Here is a 20,266-nt window from a genome sequence, read left to right as displayed (position 1 = left end):
GCTGGCGCGGCGCGCCGCCGCTGCGTGCCTGCCCTAAGACAACCTATACATAGGCTGCCTAGGGCTCGCCGGGACTCGTCGATAATGCCCGGATTCGGCCGTAACGACTCCCGACTTGCTTCATGTTTGTTTTCTCATATCAACCATTATAAAACGAGTTCTTTTATACTCAAGGACGCTTTTTTAACTGAACATGCATTGTACGGTTTTGAACACCCAAATATTCCGTTCAGTGTGCCCATGTAATGAGGCGTACGATTCGTTTGCTGCGCAGTACGTTTACCGCGTCCTTTTTCCACTGTCTGATAATGTTTTTCTGTGGCTATTTTAATTCTAATATGATTGATAGATCATAATTCTTGGACTACTATGTTGTCTTCAAGGCCTTTTAACATCTTTACTCGTGATACTACAGACTACAGAGTAGGTACAGACAACCTCGCTTTTGTGTATGATTTAACGTGTGGTGTTTTGATTCATGTTTTTACGGCTTGGATTTTTCCTAGTAAACAATTTTTCATTTGAAAGCAGCTATCTCTTCTCTGACATGTGAAATGTCTTGAATTGAAGGAACAACCTCATATTTTTAGCACAAAACTTTATAGCTGGCTGTGGCATGAAGCTTAAATTGCTATTGTTGACTATACACTTTAACAAAGAATCGGTTATCCTAGACCTCGATGATGTCATAATTACAAAGGTAGACAGACAAAAACTTACACGTGCTGAATCTACAATACCAAAAATACAATAGACGATATTATGGTGCTATGGAAACACTCAATGCATATTTGGAAAGATACAGAAATAAGCTCTACATAAAATATTTTAATTAAGTGTTTATTTTTTTCCATTATTTTGTTATCTTTGAGCAACGTAGGCTTATTTTCTTTCTGTTAGGCTTTCTTTTTATTGGCCGGTATTTCCCCCGCATCGCTTCCGAATATTTTAATTTTCTCTTTATCTCTGCACCTGCTTTTCATTTTAAATTCCGCGCTGAATGATTAAGTATCATTCGTATATTGATAGAAATAATCTGTTATAATTTAGGTCATCTTTTATCGTCCAAAAATTAATATAGCATTGATTTTTATTCATATTTTATATCTGGGTGAAGGTTTTTCTGATCATATTGATTAATGTAACATAAAAATAATTCCAAATGACGTGAATTTTTTTTAGACTTTTTCTCTTTTTGTCATTATTGTTGTGATTTCTCTACATTCCTTCACATGAGTGATGACTAATTTGTTTATGTTATTCGACTATCATGTACAGTCGATGATGATGCGATCAGAGGGCTTAGTGTGAGTTTACATCAAAAATCCTAAAAAAAATAAATAAATAAAAATTTTAGTTCTTGAAAGTTTCCGCTAGGGCCGCTGTACAATCCGTCATACATTTATTGTCATTTTTTTACGCGCTCACTAGTGACGAAGTTTGATGTAAAAACTGACACTAAGCCCTCAGACTATACTTTTGATTGCAAAATATTCCCTATTACAACTACTTAAGACGCCAGTGTTTTGTTGGATATGCCTCTGTCTAAACGCTACATGGCGCGTAAAATGGCGGTTTTGTATATGCGTGCACGTGCAGTGTGCTTAGACACAGGCGTTCGGTTGGTGTTCGCAGCGTGTTTAGCACTTTTTCACCAAACATGTTACATTACAACTAAAATAGAAAGACGGGTCTCACTCAACGTCTTAGTCTGCTTGTGACCACGGCTGCAGCATCGCAGCCGAAACGTCAAGCGTGAGTACATAATGTAACTCATTCACAAATGTCGCGTTATGACCCGTGTCTTTCTATTTTAGTTGAAATGGAACGCGAAAGTTTAAAATCATGTTACATTATTCAAGTATGTAATTAATTATTATTGGTTACAATTTATGCTTGCTTTTCGAAATTACATTAAAAGTTCTCTAACTACTCATGCCAGTTTACTTTTTTTTTTAAATTTCCAATACGATATGAAGTGATTGTTTTACAGGAAAGAGAATTAGGGGCCGTCCATATATTACGTCNGAAATAATCTGTTATAATTTAGGTCATCTTTTATCATCCAAAAATTAATATTGCATTGATTTTTATTCATATTTTATATCTGGGTGAAGGTTTTCCTGATCATATTGATTAATGTAACATAAAAATAATTCCAAATAACGTGAATTTTTTTTAGATTTTTTCTCTTTTTGTCATTATTGTTGTGGTTTCTCTACATTCCTTCACATGAGTGATGACTAATTTGTTTATGTTATTCGGCTATCATGTACAGTCGATGATGATGCGACATCAAAGGGCTTAGTGTGAGTTTACATAAAAAATACTTAAATCAAAATTTTAGTTCTTGAAAGTTTCCGCTAGGGCCGTTGTACCACAGTAGATATATTTAATGTCTTTTTTTACGCGCTTAGTAGTGACGACGTTTGATGACGACACTAAGCCCTTAGACTATACTTTTCATTGCAAAATATTCTCTATTACAACTACTTAAGACGCCATAGTGTTTTGTTGGATATGCCTCTGTCTATACGCTACATGGCGCGTAAAATGGCGGTTTTGTGCGTGCACGTGCAGTGTGCTTAGACACAGGCGTTCGGTTCGTGCTCGCAGCGTGTTTAGCACTTTTTCACCAAACATGTTACATTACAACTAAAATAGAAAGACGGGTCTCAACGTCTTAGTCTGCTTGTGACCACGGCTGCAGCATCGCAGCCGAAACGTCAAGCCGTGAGTACATAATGTAACTCATTCACAAATGTCGCGTTAAGACCCGTGTTTTTCTATTTTAGTTGAAATGGAACGCGAATGTTTGAAATCATGTTACCTACATTATTCAAGTATGTAATGAATTATTGGTTACAATTTATGCTTAATTTTCGAAATTACATTAAAAAGTTCTCTTAACTACTCATGCCAGTTTATTTTCTTTTTTTTCAATTTCCAATACGATATGAAGTTATTATTTGTCGAAAGATTTATCAAAGATTTATTATTATTATTATTTTACAGGAAAGAAAATCACTGAAAACTTTGATTAAAAATGTAGAGCCGAATCCGTTTGTAACAATGGAGGTAGAGCTTATATGATTAATTCGGTAGTTCTTTTTTTAGCCAGTCTTTTTCTGAATCGTGTTCAAGATTTTAGCGTACTTATCTGCAGATATCCGATTAAGTAATGTTACTAGTTACTAGAGTATTTCCAAAGAAATTTTACTGGTTTTAGTCATTGAAAAGGTTATTCATATTTTATCTCTACAAATATATTATGTACAAAGATAAAATCNTTCCTTAAGAATCACTCTATCTATTAAAAAAAAAATAAAAGGTGATTCTACAAGTGTTTTAATTTTGTCAAACTGATAATGACGTCAATTTTGGGAGAAAGGGGGGGGGGTCATTAAGAAATGACGCTAGGATGATTGTAGGGGGGGGGGGTCTAAAATCTGAAAAAATCGATGACGTAATTTATGGACGGCCCCTTACTGAAAACTATGATAAAAAATGTAGAGCCAGTATCCGTTTGTAACAATGGAGGTAGAGCTTATATTATTGAAAACGGTGTCATAGACATAATAATCATGAATACATATAAGATGAAACAGCTAATTCGGTAGTTCTTTTTAGCCAATCTTTTTCTGAATCGTGTTTAAGATTTTAGCGTACTTATCTGCAGATATCCGATTAACTAATGTAGAGTTACTAGAGTATTTCCAAAGAAATTTTACTGGTTTTAGTCATTGAAAAGATTATTCATATTTTATCTCTACAAATGTATTATGTACAAAGATAAAATCACTTGGTTTCTTTAGCGGCATTAATAATATTTGACTTGTTATAAAATGCGCCTCCAAAAGTTGGAATGCGAATGGACGAATCAAAATCGTCCGGCGCGCGAGTCGACCAATTACAGGCCGCGCTGCTTGGCAGTGGTTCAGGAAAATCGAGGTTTTGCCTTAATTCGTCGGTGTAACGCTCGAAGGGACCAATCTCAAAGTACTCGAGCACGTGGTAAGGCACGGGGCGGCGCGTGAGTGCTGCGTGCGGCTGGTGGGGCGGCGAGGCGTGGCCGGCGCGTACGCAATGCGTATTGCGTGCCGGCACTGACAGTGCGTGCACGACGCTCTGCCCGCCTGTACCTTTAACGCAGGGCGCACTCGGTAGTGACGTAACCATGTGCGAAAGTGACACTTGGCTATTCTCAACCCTCGCCACCACCTTGGACATGATCGAAACTGACGAAACCCACACCGTGAGTCCCCCAGATTCGATCATAATGCATGCACGTATGTATACGAACATCAATCCTAAACGCACCGACCAAACTGGGGTCGTTAACTCGCACTCGCGTTTATTTAACTCATAAATCAAAGCGGCGTCGGCGCGGTGTAAATATGGAGAAGCTCTGAAAATGAGCAGTGCTCTCGACATTTTAAACAAACTTATTTTCATTATAATTGTGGACTTAGCACGTCTTTCAAATTTCGAGGAATCCCCAATTTGTTTTGATGCTCATTATGAAATTGACATCAAGACAACCTTAAGCTTACTGAGAGAAAACTGCTTCGCTTTGATGTCTGTAAAGTCAAAATATGAAAATTTTCATGAATAACCGCCTCTGCATCTAAAGAAAAACAATAGCCTCAACTAATATCAACAACAGCGTGACCGAGATCTTCGAAAGATCAATCATTTCTGGAAATGTCTCTGAATATTCTGACGATGAAAGAACAAAACGTATTACATATTTAGGAAAATAGAAGCACAATTCTTATAACGGAACAAATAAAAGAATTGTAAAGACGTCAGCCCATTATGTTCAAAAGCAGTTGAACTATTAAACAAAACTCGTACTCATGTGTTTGACGTAATAAATACTGAGAATAGTGGCCAGTGCTAGTACGGATAGTACGAGTAGATCTCATGTCGCTGGCCCAAGTAAAAAGTTAGATTTATCAATTTCAATTCAATCGCCAATTTGTCCAGAGAGTTTTGGTGGATCCTTTTTTCTTTTCTATATAACGTAAGCTCCATTGTTTTGTTACCACAAAAAGGTCGAAGTAGCCGATGTAAACACATTAATCCGAGAAACTAACATTTCAATGTCAGTACGAGTCGTTGAACTGGAGTTGTCCATTTTTTATTTTTTCTATGAAAACATTCGCATCATCTAATTTGTCATGGTTTTTCTTTAAATAAACGTAGAAAAGGTCTCTCGTTGCTAACTGTTCTGTTTCTTTCGTTGTTGACCTTCCTTTATATCGTATGCCTTTAATATGTTCAATAATATCTATTTTAGGTGATTTGTCTGTATTGCTTATTCATTACTCTGGATTTACTTCTTTTCTATTTATTTTATGATATGGGTGATATATTATTTTATTACCATCGGAAAATATTATAACTTCTATTATTATCTAAGACATATTATTATTCAGAAATTGTATTCGTATCTTGCTTCGTAAAAGTAATTTGGTTTCTATTTCGAATCATAGGGTAAACCAGAGAGTGATTGCCCACTGGTAGTGATTGCCCGCTTTAAGAACAATATTGTCAGGTGCTGACTTTGAATCACTCTAGTTAGATTTGAATTTACTAAGTAGATGGCTCCGTGATCAATGTACAGTAGATTTAAAATTTACAGTAGGAAACACTAAAAAAAAACAGTTATGGCGGATTTTGTCAAGACGGGTGAAAATGTTACTCAAACAGGTAAAGACTTTAACAATTTTACTAAGGAATTACTTGTTTAGATGTTAAATTTTTTTTCCAAGTTATTTAATATTCAACTAATGGTGTATAGTCATGATGAAATTATAAGTGTTTTCTTCATTATCAATGAAAATAACTGATAAAATTCTATTTCTAACGGTCATTTTAACGGTGGGTAATCACTGCACGTAAATCTGTATATTTTTAGTTATTGCCCACCATCATTTCAGTTATTGCCATATGTTAATGTATAGTTATTGCCCAGGGCAATTATTATTAAGAGTGTTGCCACCATGCAGTAGCAGTGTTTAAGTTGCTCTTTGCTAGACTTGTTTTGCAATTTACAGGCATAAATATTGAAATGGCTTTTAATATTTCATTTTCAGTATGCCAAAGACTCCAAAAGTTCAATATAGCATAGAAAATTTGCAAAAAGCGATCGAATCTGTACAAGATGTATCCAAAAATTTATCTACAAGATAAATTGCTGAAAAATATGGTTTGGCTTGAAAAAATTCAAACGCAAATACAAAAAATGAAAAACCTACGTTAAATCTACTAGTGAAAATGTTAATTGTAAGGAAATAGATACAACTTTAGGGAAGAATAACCAACAGCTAATTAAACATTCTGAGCAACCACTTGAACTGATATCAAAGAAGATAAAAAAATAAATACATATAAAATTTACATATAAAATTCAAATTTTTGCTTCATCTATGTTTTGAAGTAGATGATTCTGTCTCTACCGATTCTGACTCATCAACATCAGCTCAAGAAATATTTGATAATATTTATGTTAATAAGGCCAAACGCAATTTATTTTGAAATTTTGAAGACTGTACTACTACAATTTAAGTTTAATGTTTTGTTTTGTTTATTTAAAGCCTATTTTGTCATTTTAAAATTGATTATTTTGTTTTAAGATACTGGGCAATTACTGTGCTTTGATGTGGGCAATTAGTGTAAGTAATGGGCAATGACTGTACTTTTTGGAGGATTTTAAATTTATTTCAATATTTTCTAAGTTACGTAAGTTTTAACTAAAAACTGTTAATATTATGTTTAACAGTTTATTGAGTTATAAGAAAAAAGTCATAAATGGTCGATAATTAAAATACTTTCTTTAATTTTTCATCTCAATGTGTTTGGAATCTTTAAGTGGGCAATAGCTATACGGTTTACCCTATATAATTCTTAATCATTAATGTGCTAGACAGATTTCTCGACAGTCAATCAATAAATAGATTGAGAGAACTCTCAAAATAACGCAATGGAGAAATACATAGTATTTAGTGATAAAAAACAAATTTGCGCAGTTATTATGAAAGAGATGGGTTATCGCGTAACACTACGATAAATTCTGACCTTTCCGCATCTTTAATTATAAAATTTTACTTTATTATACACGCGTGTTACTTACGGGTGCGCACGAGTTATGCATAGTAGAGTTAGTCTAAATAATGGCATGATTGTGAATTATCAAATGTCGTGTATTCTAATTTTAATAATTGTTATCTGCTAGCCAACTATACATTTCGGGAGATAACTTACATCATTCCCATCCAGAGCAATAATGAACACTATCTCTACACTCTACATTGTAAAGTTATATTCGATGTGGTAGTTTCTAACCTTACTAACTCTTTTTCAGGACCTAACACAGCATTATAATTGGGTTTTACTCCATTTCCAAAAGTTTCATACTTATCTTTCTCATTGGCGTCATTGTATTTACGTTATAATGATGTTGCATGGATTCGGATTTCTCTTCATATTGTGCTCTACTGTCTCTGATGATGAGCTTCAGGCCAGTTATGTATAAATATATGTATGATAAAGCATAGTGTCCTGTCCTCTTAGGAAAATTCTCTACTATCCGGTCCCTAGATCTGCGTTTAATTAGTGATTCAGCAGCTGACTTTCCATATAAAGTTCATAATAATCATCATTTCGACCACAGGAAGTCAAAAGTTCATACAATGTTGAAAAAGAACGAAAATTTGGAATTTGGACACGTTGATTAAGATTGATGACAGCTCTACATGTGCCCCCAGAGCACAGTGAAAGACGATTAAAATTACTGTTATTTTGCGGCGTAGAATTTTAAATTCGTTTAACTGTCATTTATTCAATATTATTACTAACTAGTAGCAATATCATTAGCACCATTTGTTATAAGAAGCTTTTATTGTTTGGGGAAAATAACGTGTCCGCTAGCATTTATCATGGCTTTCTTTTTTTTTTAGAAATTGTACCTTGTAAAGGAAACAGGTTGCAAAATGTAAACAACATTTACAGCACATTTAAACATTATTTTTTATTTTGTTTACGAATTTTGTGTGCGATTTGCGTGAACCCAATTGCGTTTCCTTTCCATTGTTTGAATAAAGGTACCTAATTACAATTTTATATCTATTAAGACATAAGTATTCTCAACTCCAGTTTTCTTCTTCTTTCTCCACTCTACTATTAAGTAGATTCACATTAGTGAATCGGCTCTAGAGAATCAAAAACTGATAATGACTTCACCTTGGCAATCTCGAATTTCTAAGTTTCCATAAACAAGTCGCATCTGCAAGAATTCTTTCTTAATCTTTGCCTGTGTATACAAATTAGTTTCTTAATGGAAATTTTGCATGTTGATCTCATAATGTTAGACCTAAATTGTAAATCTACTGAAGACGGCACGTCATCGTAACCACTGTGAGTTCTTGTGCATTTTATTTTATTTTATTAAGGAAAACAAACAGTTGTACAATAAAAATTACAGTGCAGTTGTAATAGGGGCGAGTTTGCAACAAAAATGGATAACCTGATGTGCTGTCGTGTGTACTTAGTGCAAATGAATACTTTGACTTTGGAATCTAAAGGCCAACGCACTAATGCAAAGACTTCTGGCGAGCTAGATCCCACCCATTAATAAAACTTGTAAACAAAAAGCGACACACTGAGGCATCTTAGTCATCTTGTGTAGTTGTAACAGGTGATATTTTGTAACCAAAATGTAAAGTCTGAATTCTGATGTGCTCTTGACTGTACTCCTTCACGAAGCAAAATATCCATATATCCATACAGAAATAAAGAACCATTTAGCTCACCGTATGCACGAGGCCACATTCTTTCACGTTGACATTCGTAACTTGGATCTTGCGTCATGTTATTTAACAGGGCGATGAGCTTTTCAACATTATCAAATTCATAAACATGTGTTCTTTTTTCCGAATCTTTGAATATAAAACGACGGACCTTGTTTATAAATGTTGCAGAGATAACTGTTCGTTTTACATGTTTTTATTCGATTTCTTTTTTTAACTTTCAGGGTACATTATACGGGCACATGATTTTCAGTTGTCACTATTTATTCGACATTGAATCTTCGCATTACATATTTTCATAATCTTCGAGAAGGTTTCGACAGTGTTATTTGCGTAGCTTGAGGTGTTTTCTTTTCTTTATCGTTTGGACCAAAATATTATAGTTTGAACACGAACCTATTTTCGTCCCTTTATATTCGTAATGAGTCCTTAGTCCTTACGCATTGCGTCATGATTATCTTTTCTTGTTACACAACGGAAACCTTTTTACTGAGAAGAGTATTTTTATGTAAGAGAAAATCTGTTATCAGGTCGTTAATATTATTTATTCAGCAATTTGTGTGAGTCATTTGTTATTTATGTGTTGATCCCTCTCAACTGGGACTATGTTTGTATCTTACGCATTGCGTCAGGTCATGTCACGTAACAAAAGCGGACCTCGCTAAATGATTTCCTAACGAGTTTGTTTTCCAACGACAAAATGTATTGTTTCTATTACTCTATTCAAGACTTAGCCTAGAGACATGTGTCACGGGACTTCTGTCAGTAAATACACAGTTTTATAGGTGTGTGAATTGTTATGAGTGTAAATTAATTCTGGAGGCGTAGACAATAGACTTGCGGATGAGATATTTATTTTCCGCGGCGCAGCCGAGTGCGCCCGGCTGCCGTGGTGTGTAGGTCGGGCAAAGAGTCGTTGGCCGAGCAATGTCACCCCGCGCGAAGATATTCGGCCCCCTCCTCCACCCCCCCGCCCCGCGTCTGGAAACAGCCTCACAACATTTCCGAATAGAATCCTGTCTCCAATTACTTGTACCTATTTTCCAAAGACGTCTGAGAAGGGATTTCGGCAGAGAACTTAAGCTCACCACTAATTAATGCGGCAAAGTTCGTGTTTAAAAATATTACGCGTTTTTGTTGTCGCACTCTAGTCTACAATTTGATTTGACACAATTTACGCATCTAAACATTCTGCACTCGTAAAACGACAATGAAATTGGCCGGGGAATTGATTACAAACACAAACATTTTATTGCTTTACTTATTCGAAATTAATCACCGCAATTTTAGTGTTGTTGTTACTTAACTACTTATTTGATTGTATTTTCAGTTATCGATTCTTCATCTTCATCCGCTTTGTTTGAATGTTATGTGATATTATTTTTTATTTATGTTGCGTATGCAGATACCTAATCGTCTTTGACGCAGTTGCTTTCGTTAGTGACTTCAAATGGAAAATGATTGATGTTTTAACAAGGGAATGACGTTTTCTAATCATTGCCACTGTAAATTTTACTCTGACGGAAAATCTTAATTATCTGGTATAATTTCTATTGTGTAAGCTCAAATATACGTAACAGCAAATGGGACGTAAGTTGCTTGTGTTCCCAAAACTGTATTCAAATTCTGCTCATTATACGTTTCGTGGTATTTGGGTAGGTCAGTGGTGTTTGCGCGATACCAGATTCCCAAGCTGATCTCAATCTGTCACGTAACTGATGTTATGTATGCTGCATGACGTGATGTAGCTACCAAATCCTAATTACAGTGCTAAAGCAAATATTAGGGATGAATGTTGTGATAGGTCTGCACGTCTGTCTACTCTCAGAGCCGTAGATTTTGATTATTTGTTAACTCGAAAATAGAATCTAATCCCTGCTTCTTAAGTTCGATAAGGGTAGGTTTAGTGCTATTGGGGCAGGTCTGAAAATCTTTATATCTGAGGATACCTAGTGCTAGTTCTGATTGTAGAGTTGTAGAACTTGATATTGTAATTGCAATTTTTAGAAAAAATATTCGAACTTAAGATCACTGCTCCGCTCTTAACTTATCAAATACTGTATTTGAGTAGGTTAGTAGGTCAAGCAAAGATTATTTAACTCTCGTAACATGATGTAACTTGGTTCTTGAAAATTTCGAACTCTACAATTTTTTGCAGTCACGAGCTTGTTTGGGATTTCTTGAATTCCTACGCACGTTCCAACTTAAGTGCTCAAATTATGTGCGATTGGGATAGGTTGTTGTCTCTTAAGATAGAAAAAATGCGATTTCTATCGTTAGAAAACCGCGAATTTCGCGCCGTTTCCGGAAATTCTCACGCGCGTTCCGATGCTAATGCTCAAGTTCCGTGCAATTGGGGTAGGTCGACGGATCATGCGTTGGTTACGCAATGGCAGGTGCCGCGGATTTGCGATCGTCCGCGTGATATTGGGCGCTGTCGGTCGTCGAACCCGCGCTATCTACGTTATTTAGCCGGCCCAATGTCGGCGCAATGTCGCGCCGGCTGAGTTCACAGACCGAGACTCGCTCCTCTCGCCGCCTCGTTCGACCGAATTTTTGTAGACGCTACCAATACTGCTTTTGTGTGCGGGTGTTGTACCCACCTCGGTTTTATTAGCAATGATTTGACATTTGGTGGGCTGTAATTTAATCGCATGTTAATTAACTAGCCTAGTTTTGTATCTATTTATACCAACGGTTGTACCAGGAACTGTATTTTGGACTAGACCTACCACAATTTATCACGAATGCGGATGCTATTTGGTTAGTGGAGTGATTTGCTTCTGTCTGTTTATTGAATAATTGCAAATTATGTTGATTGATTTATGCACTCGCCAATTATAATCATTAATCATTTTAGATTTTATCTCCATTAGCTTTATACTTACATCAAGTTAAAGCATAAAATACTTATTGCAAATTCATTGTAAATGATGTTTAAAAGTTATCGTAAGTCATTTAATATTGTACTTTGTACCTATAAACATACTTAATTATAGAAGTTAACAATAACTTTAGAATTTATGAGATTCTTTATCGAAAACTTAATCACTGCAGTATTTTCATTTTTCACATTTACTAATGTTCCGATGTAAACATGTTGGGGTTTTTGGGCATGCATGTTATTTTCTCATCTAAAATGTTCTCGAATATTTATATTCTCTTCATCGACTTCTCTATCAGAAATGTCTTTTATCTGATAATGTTATTATTCAGCGCCAACAGGTAATAGGCCATGGAACGAAAGCGAAAACAAACTAGCTGCGATAGATAATGGCTTGTTTTGATGACGCATCGCTCACAGCGCCCGACGTTACGGTAGGTTTGTGTTGACGACATCACGATGTTTGAACAAAGAACGTTCAATTTTAAGCCGCATATCTACGTTGATAGTGTTATTGTCTGTAGTTTATATCCTTGTCTCACATTTATCTACAAGTCCACTAAAATTAAACGTGTTTGTCAACAAACACGTTTATCCAAATATAGCGCAGGATCGTAAATATTCATCATCAAAAAACAAGGCCATTGCTGAAATATTAACATGTTTTTGTAATTTGATTAGGTCCTTAAAAACCGTTAGGGTTTTGTCGCAAATATTTGCATTCGAAGCGTCAGGTGCGTCATTTGAATTTCGAAATTGGGTATGGGCAGCAGTTGTTTGGCCATCTGCTGGTCTGGTATAAGTATACCGTTCAGCTCGGCAGTCGGTCTGTGGGGCCCGGGGCAGCACGACCTCGGTCGCGCGGAAACCGAGCGGCGGTCAAGGCCGCCGTCTAGACGCACCCCGGCCCGCGCACCCCGCCCACACAAACCCCCCGCCCTATCCTACCTTACCCCCACCTCTCTGACTATTTTCGTATCCACAGCCTACCCCGAGTTGGCCCAGGCAAAATTCCTATTATACAAACACTGACCTACGAGAATATACGTCATTATTTCCTACTTATACCACACTTTCAGACGTCATTTGGTAATGCAAACAAATCACATTAACAAGGCGTTAAATATTATTCCGAAAAACATTCTTTTCCGACACATTTGCTTGGCTAAAAATGAGATGTGACGTCATCGGCTGCCAGCAAGTATCTTGGCCTTGAGTCTAAATGTTAGATGCATAATGTGTGTGTGTAATATGCATCGAAAGCGTATTATATGTTCACTAATCGCCAGACCAGAGTTTTTGTCCGAATTTTCTGTCTGCGAACCTAAATTACTTTGCCTTTTAAAGTAGGTGGTTTTTGGCCTTATGCACCTAGGAGGCATTTAGTTTAACTCTTCAATATTAGTTTGGATACATCGAATTTATTCTGTAAACACTTGGAAGTTAATGAGAGACGACAATAAAAAATATTGCAGTAATAAGTAACATGCCACCCACGAAATTCAAATCCACAAGAAACCGCAAAATCTTTTACAATGCAATTAATGTTACCTAACAAAGGCGCGACATATAAAACAAACAAGTCTGTCTGATCATGCAGTGTGACTGTGCGCTAATGATTCAAAATCCAACTGTGCAAACAGCAATTCAGTGCCGAACGATTTTGTCATTTACGTACCTACTGCAAAGCCACTGGGTGTGCGACAACGTGCTATCGCTAAATAAGAATAAGATAACGCGTGGAAAAACACTCCACTCAAAAAAGATTTCAACGTTGAGGTAGGTCTAGGTACAATCTATCAAGCCGACTCTAGATATTTTTCACTTCACTGCCACGCAATATATTCCTAGCTGTATTTGAAATGCGCAGGATTCTATGAGCAGAGATTGAGCATGTTCATAACAAAACAGCTAACATTTTAGATTTATAATATTATACTCATTAGACATTCACTGCTTTACATTGCATCTGTAAATAAATTTCGCGCGAGTGTGTCCAATCACCCAAGGTCGCGAGTAAATTGAGTTTCAAGTTGATAAAATTGTGTATTTTAATGAAGCATTATCACCGTATACAGAGCCTTTTAACCTATATTGGAGTACAAAAAAGTTGCGACGCATAATTCTAGGCTTAAAACTTGAACACTTTTGGGAGGCACTCACCGCTGTGGTAATTACAAGCCTGATGGTTTCACGTTTGAATTACCTGAATTAGTAATGTCTAGAAATATGCGTCATACAAGTCTAGACTGCTAAGTAGTTGACCTATATTCGTTAGCTCTGATATTGACAGTTGCGTTGCGTTTATTAATGTAATAGAAGTTTCTAGAAGCCCCCGAAATTGATGAATTTGGGAAAATATTAATAACAGCAATTTCTGTCTGATGTCTAGAGCGCTTCTCTGAAGTAGAATATTAATTAATTCTCTGAGATTCAATTTCGTTGATCTGATTAGTATAGGTAGAGCTTGTTGATGTAGAAATTGGAAATTCTATTAATTTATTATCATCTTTAATATTCTGCTCTTTATTACTAGTATCTTCACTAATTAAACGTTCATTTTCATATGTTTCAAGGGATTCTAGTTCAAAACCTAAATATCTCACCTAATTTTGTTCTAAAACAACTCAGAAATGTATGCCAAATTTAAGATTGCCTTGGAATTGAACCCCGTTAGTGGAACTAGCCACGCTGTTGTCGCGCAAGTGCGTAACAGCACAACAAATTCTAGGATGGGCTAGCATCGTTCTAGAGCCTGCCCCAACTCCGGCGCGGTTACGTGCGTTGTTTGGCTCGGCAGTCGAATTGACGTTTATCTACGAAGGTGAGCTCGCGGGCGCGCGGTCGCCGACCCGCGACGTTTATTATTATGAATACCTATTTTTCATGCTAGCACACTGTTGAAACGCAGTAAGGAATCAGGCTCTAGTACACACTTTCTTCATGTTTGCTTGCTAACCGCGGTAATGGGAATTCTCTTGACGCCAGTGTTTATTTTTTACAACGTTTTAAGTTTTTGCGCACCTATTCCGGGAACGTTTATTTTTAATATGTTTTCGATAACCAGATCTTACCAAAATACATGTTGCCAGCTTTTACCATTGAGTGATGTACCAATTTGTATGTTATTATGCTAAAATAGTTGAGTATTAAATACGTTGTCAGTCACCGCTTACTGGCCTTGTGACTTGACCCATTTTCCACGCTTAACTCTACGTGGCCTGAATTTGGTATAAATTTTCCCATCAATATCGTGTATTGGAGATTGGCTTATTAATTTGTTGGGAAACTTTCGCGCAGGATTCATTTCAACTTAATCTGTAGAATTAGGTTTCAGATTTCTCATTTAAAGTTCTAGATTTGAAATCATCTTTTTTATTGAGTTATAATCTCTACTGCAAAGTTTTATATCGCAGAATACATAAAAAGAGCAGTTTGTCTTGCCAACTGCCTAATCATTTGATAGTCACGTTTTTAGATTCGTTCCCCCGTGTTTTTCTCCCAGTGCAGCGGATATGAAGTCATTGTCGTGTCCCTGAAAACCATAGACAACACTAAGACGGTGCGAAAGGTCATGGTTCTAACGAGTTCAGTAGTAATTCACGGATACCGTAGATTATGAAACAGAACGCAATTAGCGATGCACATTGTGTAGATATCACCACACTTAAAGACGCGCTTACGTCATCCTGTCTTTATCATACATAACACTGCAATGTCAAGGGGGCGTTGAACTCGCGCGCTGCATCCTTGAAACTTTTTTTACCTATATCGTAGATAGACACATTTTGTTTTTCCAACAAACGAATAATAAATAATCTAGATAGCGCTTGTTTTCGTTTCGACGCGATACAGAACTAGTCGTGGAGAATTTAATGACCAAGTGACCTTTATTTATTTTTGTGCCGGATTTCTATTTGATTTGGAATTAAAGCTTTTAAATAATGTTTGTTGAGACTATAGTGTGTATTTACTGTTTATGTAACTTAATCGTAGCAATTATTTTGCGTTCGGTTTTATGTAACTCTGCAATTAGCGAAATCTGTTGGAGGATTTGTTTTGATTCTTTTGTTATTCGAAGCTTGAGTGGAATTTCTTTATTGAAGATATTTTTTTCTCAGTCTCTCCTTTAATTTTTATGCAACACAATTTAGTAGTTACGATGATACAAAAAAACATTAATTTAATTAGGTCACAAAGTTTTAAATATCCATATTTTGGATATATGGATTGATGATTGATGGATTATGGATGGACTTTCACCTTTGATGTTGTGGATGGATTTTCCATGTTTACTTCTTCATCAATATACCTCACGCATTCTTTGCTTATAATAATATTACCTTGTTTCAGGTGCAGATGATGTCCGCTGTCAGCGGGGAGCCCATGCTGCGCCGAGTGAAGCAAGAAGCGGAGCCGCCACCACAGTACTCGTCGCCGGAGCCGCAGCCGCCGCAGCCGCTGCATCAGCGGCCGATACCGATGATGCAGCCGTCAGAGGTGAGTTGGAACATGTTGCTTCATGATCCCATGCTGCGCCGAGTGAAGCAAGAAGCGGAGCCGCCACCACAGTACTCGTCGCCGGAGCCGCAGCCGCCGCAGCCGCTGCATCAGCGACCGATTCCGATGATGCAGCCATCAGAGGTGAGTTGGAACATGTTGCTTCATGGTCCCATGCTGCGCCGAGTGAAGCAAGAAGCGGAGCCGTCACCACAGTACTCGTCGCCGGAGCCGCAGCCGCTGCATCAGCGGACTATCCCGATGATGCAGCCGTCAGAGGTAAGAAGTCAACACGTATTATAGATCGTTTCACCCACGAAAACACGACCCACCATTCTTCCGCTAATGTTTGAGTGTTATCGATACATTCTAAATTATCCATGACACTACAATAATGACGCTCGAATTGCTAGGATCGAAACTCCCCGCACCCCGCGCTTCACTCGACCAAAAATTGGTGGGGTGCGTCTTCGTGGATAAAACGGTCTATAATCAGAAACTACTTTAGCGAGAAGATAAACATGCAAGCAGAGATCTCGCTGTACAANGCAGCCGCTGCATCAGCGGCCGATTCTGATGATGCAACCCTCAGAAGTGAGTTAAAACATATTAAGCACAAACTACGTTTAAAGCAAGGAGGTTAATATGCATACAGGAGAAGTAAATACTACGTATAAAGCTAAATATGCAAGCAGAGAGTCGAGCCATTCCAACAGTCGCTTCAGTGGCGGCTGAATTAGATGATGCATCACGATTTTATTATATGAAGCACAAATTGCGTTTAAAGAATGGTCAGTTAATATGCAGATAGGATAGGAGGAACATGCAAGGAACAGATTTAGTCCTACAGCCGCGCAACAGCTGACTCAAGTAATGCAGTAGGTACTCAAAGATGAGATGAATCAACACAAGCACAAACTACGTTTAAAGCGAGGAGTTAATATGTTAGCAGAAAGTTAAGTCAGTCCAACAATCGTTTCAGTGGCCTATTCAGGTGATGCAGCCTTGAAGTTAAGAGGAAATTGCTGCGTGTGGTGCTGCTAGTAATATCAGCAGCAATTGGAGCAACAATATTTGCGTCGCTGTTGCTTGCCCCCACATAGCTCTGACATAGCCCTTTGTCTCTCCTCTTGGCAAGATGCGTAAATCATTCTCCCGCGAAAATGGAGCAAATGATACGTAGAAAGAACAATGGACATACATATTTGTCGGAAATATTGTCAATTTTTAGAAATGTAGCCGGAACTCCAGTCACACAGATTTTTATGAAGTCTTGATAATAATAGAGCAAGCTACCGGCTTGAGACAATAGATTGTCTCATTATTATTGTATTCATATTAACATACTTATTACAGTGTAAGCTATTTTAAATCTAATACAAATACACAATTTAATTAATCCATATCGAGACAGCTCAGTATTGTTTTGTAACAAAGTATAATGTTAATCTATGCTTGCTTTATCAAGTTTTCAGTTGATACGTGAGTCAGTGTGCGATTGCGATGCACTTGTATGCGTTATGTGCAACGAATAAGGCTCATAACGATTATCCGATAATATATCTTTGTCCTATATAAGTGACATATCTTTCTTTAGCGGTATCGAACAATTATATCGATTGATTGTATCGCATCGACTAAGTTAGTGAAATTTAACATTTAGGTATTGTATAGACACGTGAATCTCCGATTGGTTCCGCAAACTCGGTATCCCGTGCGTCAGTAACTCAGTATAAAGGTTCGGTCAAATTAACGCGTGCAGTCGGCGTGCACGATGGCGATGGCGATCAGACTTAAACGCATTGATCGCCATCGTCATCGCCATTGCGCTAGCTGGCTAATCGCGTTGATTTGGCAGAACATTAAGCGAAAAACACACTGAGGCGGTAAGCGGCCCGGTAGCGGACCTGCGGGAAGCGATAGTATAAGTCGCCACGCCTCCCGAGCCAGTTACATACCAGCTCGAAAATTACAAATGTCCCGCCCTCGAAACGCTCCTGATATTTTATTTTATTTAACGCTTTCCGCGCTTTGGGACTAATATCATCATCAATTTAAAAATGCCAATATGAGTTAGCAATATCATTGTCTAATTGTGTCACTCTCTAATAATACTTCTCGCTATAAGTTCATGACATTCTACAGTATGCAAATTACGCATTATTACTATACTATTTCGTAGTATTACAAGGCAAACAATACTATACATTACATTAGTATCGGTTTATACAAATAATATCTCTTTACACAAAGTTACAGCAGCGTTCATTGTGTCTAGTAAATTCTATTTATTTCATTACAGTTTCTCACTTCACAATTTTCTCGCTAAATATTTTTAACGGTTAAAACTACAATACCTATGTGCCTGTTATATTTTTTCTTACCTTAGCTAATTGAGTTCTTGAATTATGCTCTCTTAGAAATTTCGTGAACTCGTTATTGTTTTGTATTTTTCTTTCAAGTTAGTTTTTAATAGGTAAAGTGTTATACTCTTTAAAAGCACTTAACTACTACACTTTAAAGCACTCTATGCGGGTGAAGCAACATTTGTAAGACACCGCTCCCGTGCCCGAAATATGAGTCCCTTAACCCTTAAGTTGTGTCTAAGTTCTGTTATGTCCGTACAGACCTTTTTACTTAAAATCACGAAATCTCAGAAACTACAAGTGCTAGAAGTCTCAAATTTTGCATGGGGGTTTCTTTTCGAAAGAAGGTGCTTACTAAGACGGGATTTTGCAAAATTCAACCCCTAACGGCCGGTTCACACATGTCACCGTTTTACTGTTCCGTTTTATCGTGTACGCTTTTTTTCGTCGATGGCGTATGTAGTTGTATGAGCGACTTCACACATGACACAGTATTCTGTATACAGTAATACACATACAAAAAACGTACACGATAAAACGGAACAGTAAAACGGAGACATGTGTGAACCGGGGGTTAGGGTGTAAAACGGGATCCGTACGAAAGTCGCGGGCGGTCGCTAGTCTCGTATAAAATCATTATTTACCCTTATTAGTAACTATATTCAACAAAGTGTAATTTTGTTTTAAATAAGCAGTAAATAAACCATACCCTTTTCCAGCTGGAACTCGAACCCAAAGAAGAAGTGAAGTTCTGCGTGTCCCCCGGCGAGTCATCGGTCGTCGGTAACACAAGCCCAGAACAGCAGCACTGTTCGTCGACCACAGTGGCAGCGGCCAGCGGCGCGCGCGATGACGATGCGCCGAGACGGCTATGCCTTGTGTGCGGAGATGTGGCTTCGGGGTTCCACTATGGTGTGGCCAGCTGCGAGGCGTGTAAGGCGTTCTTCAAGAGAACTATTCAGGTTAGCAGAACTTTCTTTTGTGATCGTATTTTTGTATTGTTTCAATCAGACCTGTCTGACAAGAATCTCAGACTCACAAGTTTTCTGAATTACTTACCTAATAGCATTATACAACTTATTTAACAACAACTTAGGGAATTTAATAATGAAGAGAATATCCATTTTTTATTTACAACTTTGACCTAAATGAACACGATTCCAATTTCATTTTGAGTTTCAGTGCCGTATTAAAAAGAATCAGAAATCTGAACCAGAAAGGCATAAAAGGTCGGATCTAACCATCCGCCGAAAACCACTTTTTAGCATTACAATAATAAATAAGCATTGTTTTCTCTTTCTCTCAAACGAGCTCTTGTATTTCTATTTCTTTTCATTGTACAGATAATTTTGAGTGCTGTTTTAACCTCATGAAACTTCCACCCGTCTCATAATCGTGCTCGGGTGTCCCCGCTCTATCTCGCTGTCGACATCCAAACCGCACAATGCCTTTAATGATCGATGCCAATCCGCCAGCAGGGCAACATCGAATACACGTGCCCGGCGGCCAACGAGTGCGAGATCAACAAGCGGCGGCGGAAGGCCTGCCAGGCCTGCCGCTTCCGCAAGTGTCTGCGAACGGGCATGCTGCGTGAAGGAGTGCGTTTGGACCGCGTGCGCGGAGGACGACAGAAGTATAGGCGAGCGCCTGATGCGCCCGCGCCGCCGCGACCACACCTCGACGACATCAAGGTAAGCTGTCAC

General features: G+C 37.6%; 1 protein-coding gene across 8 annotated transcripts in view; it reads left to right on the top strand.

Annotated features, from left to right (window-relative positions):
* ERR (estrogen-related receptor) overlaps positions 1–20,266 on the top strand; it is a 54,799-nt gene that overhangs the window by 13,737 nt on the left and 20,796 nt on the right. For 2 of the 8 annotated variants that reach the window (XM_028306247.1, XM_028306246.1), the window contains 3 exons: positions 16,051–16,197; positions 19,283–19,525; positions 20,039–20,174. In XM_028306247.1, coding sequence (XP_028162048.1) covers positions 16,057–16,197; positions 19,283–19,525; positions 20,039–20,174 — 520 coding nt within the window. In that variant the 5' untranslated portion in view covers positions 16,051–16,056. The other 6 variants (XM_028306240.1, XM_028306239.1, XM_028306243.1 and 3 more) reach the window with 5 other exon arrangements.

The sequence above is a fragment of the Ostrinia furnacalis genome, unplaced genomic scaffold (genome assembly GCF_004193835.3).
Source record: "Ostrinia furnacalis isolate ACB-3 unplaced genomic scaffold, ASM419383v2 OfSCF1911, whole genome shotgun sequence".
NCBI classification, from domain to species: domain Eukaryota; kingdom Metazoa; phylum Arthropoda; class Insecta; order Lepidoptera; family Crambidae; genus Ostrinia; species Ostrinia furnacalis.
The sequence above is the reverse complement of the archived record's forward strand: the minus strand, read 5'-3'. Positions and strand labels throughout refer to the sequence as shown.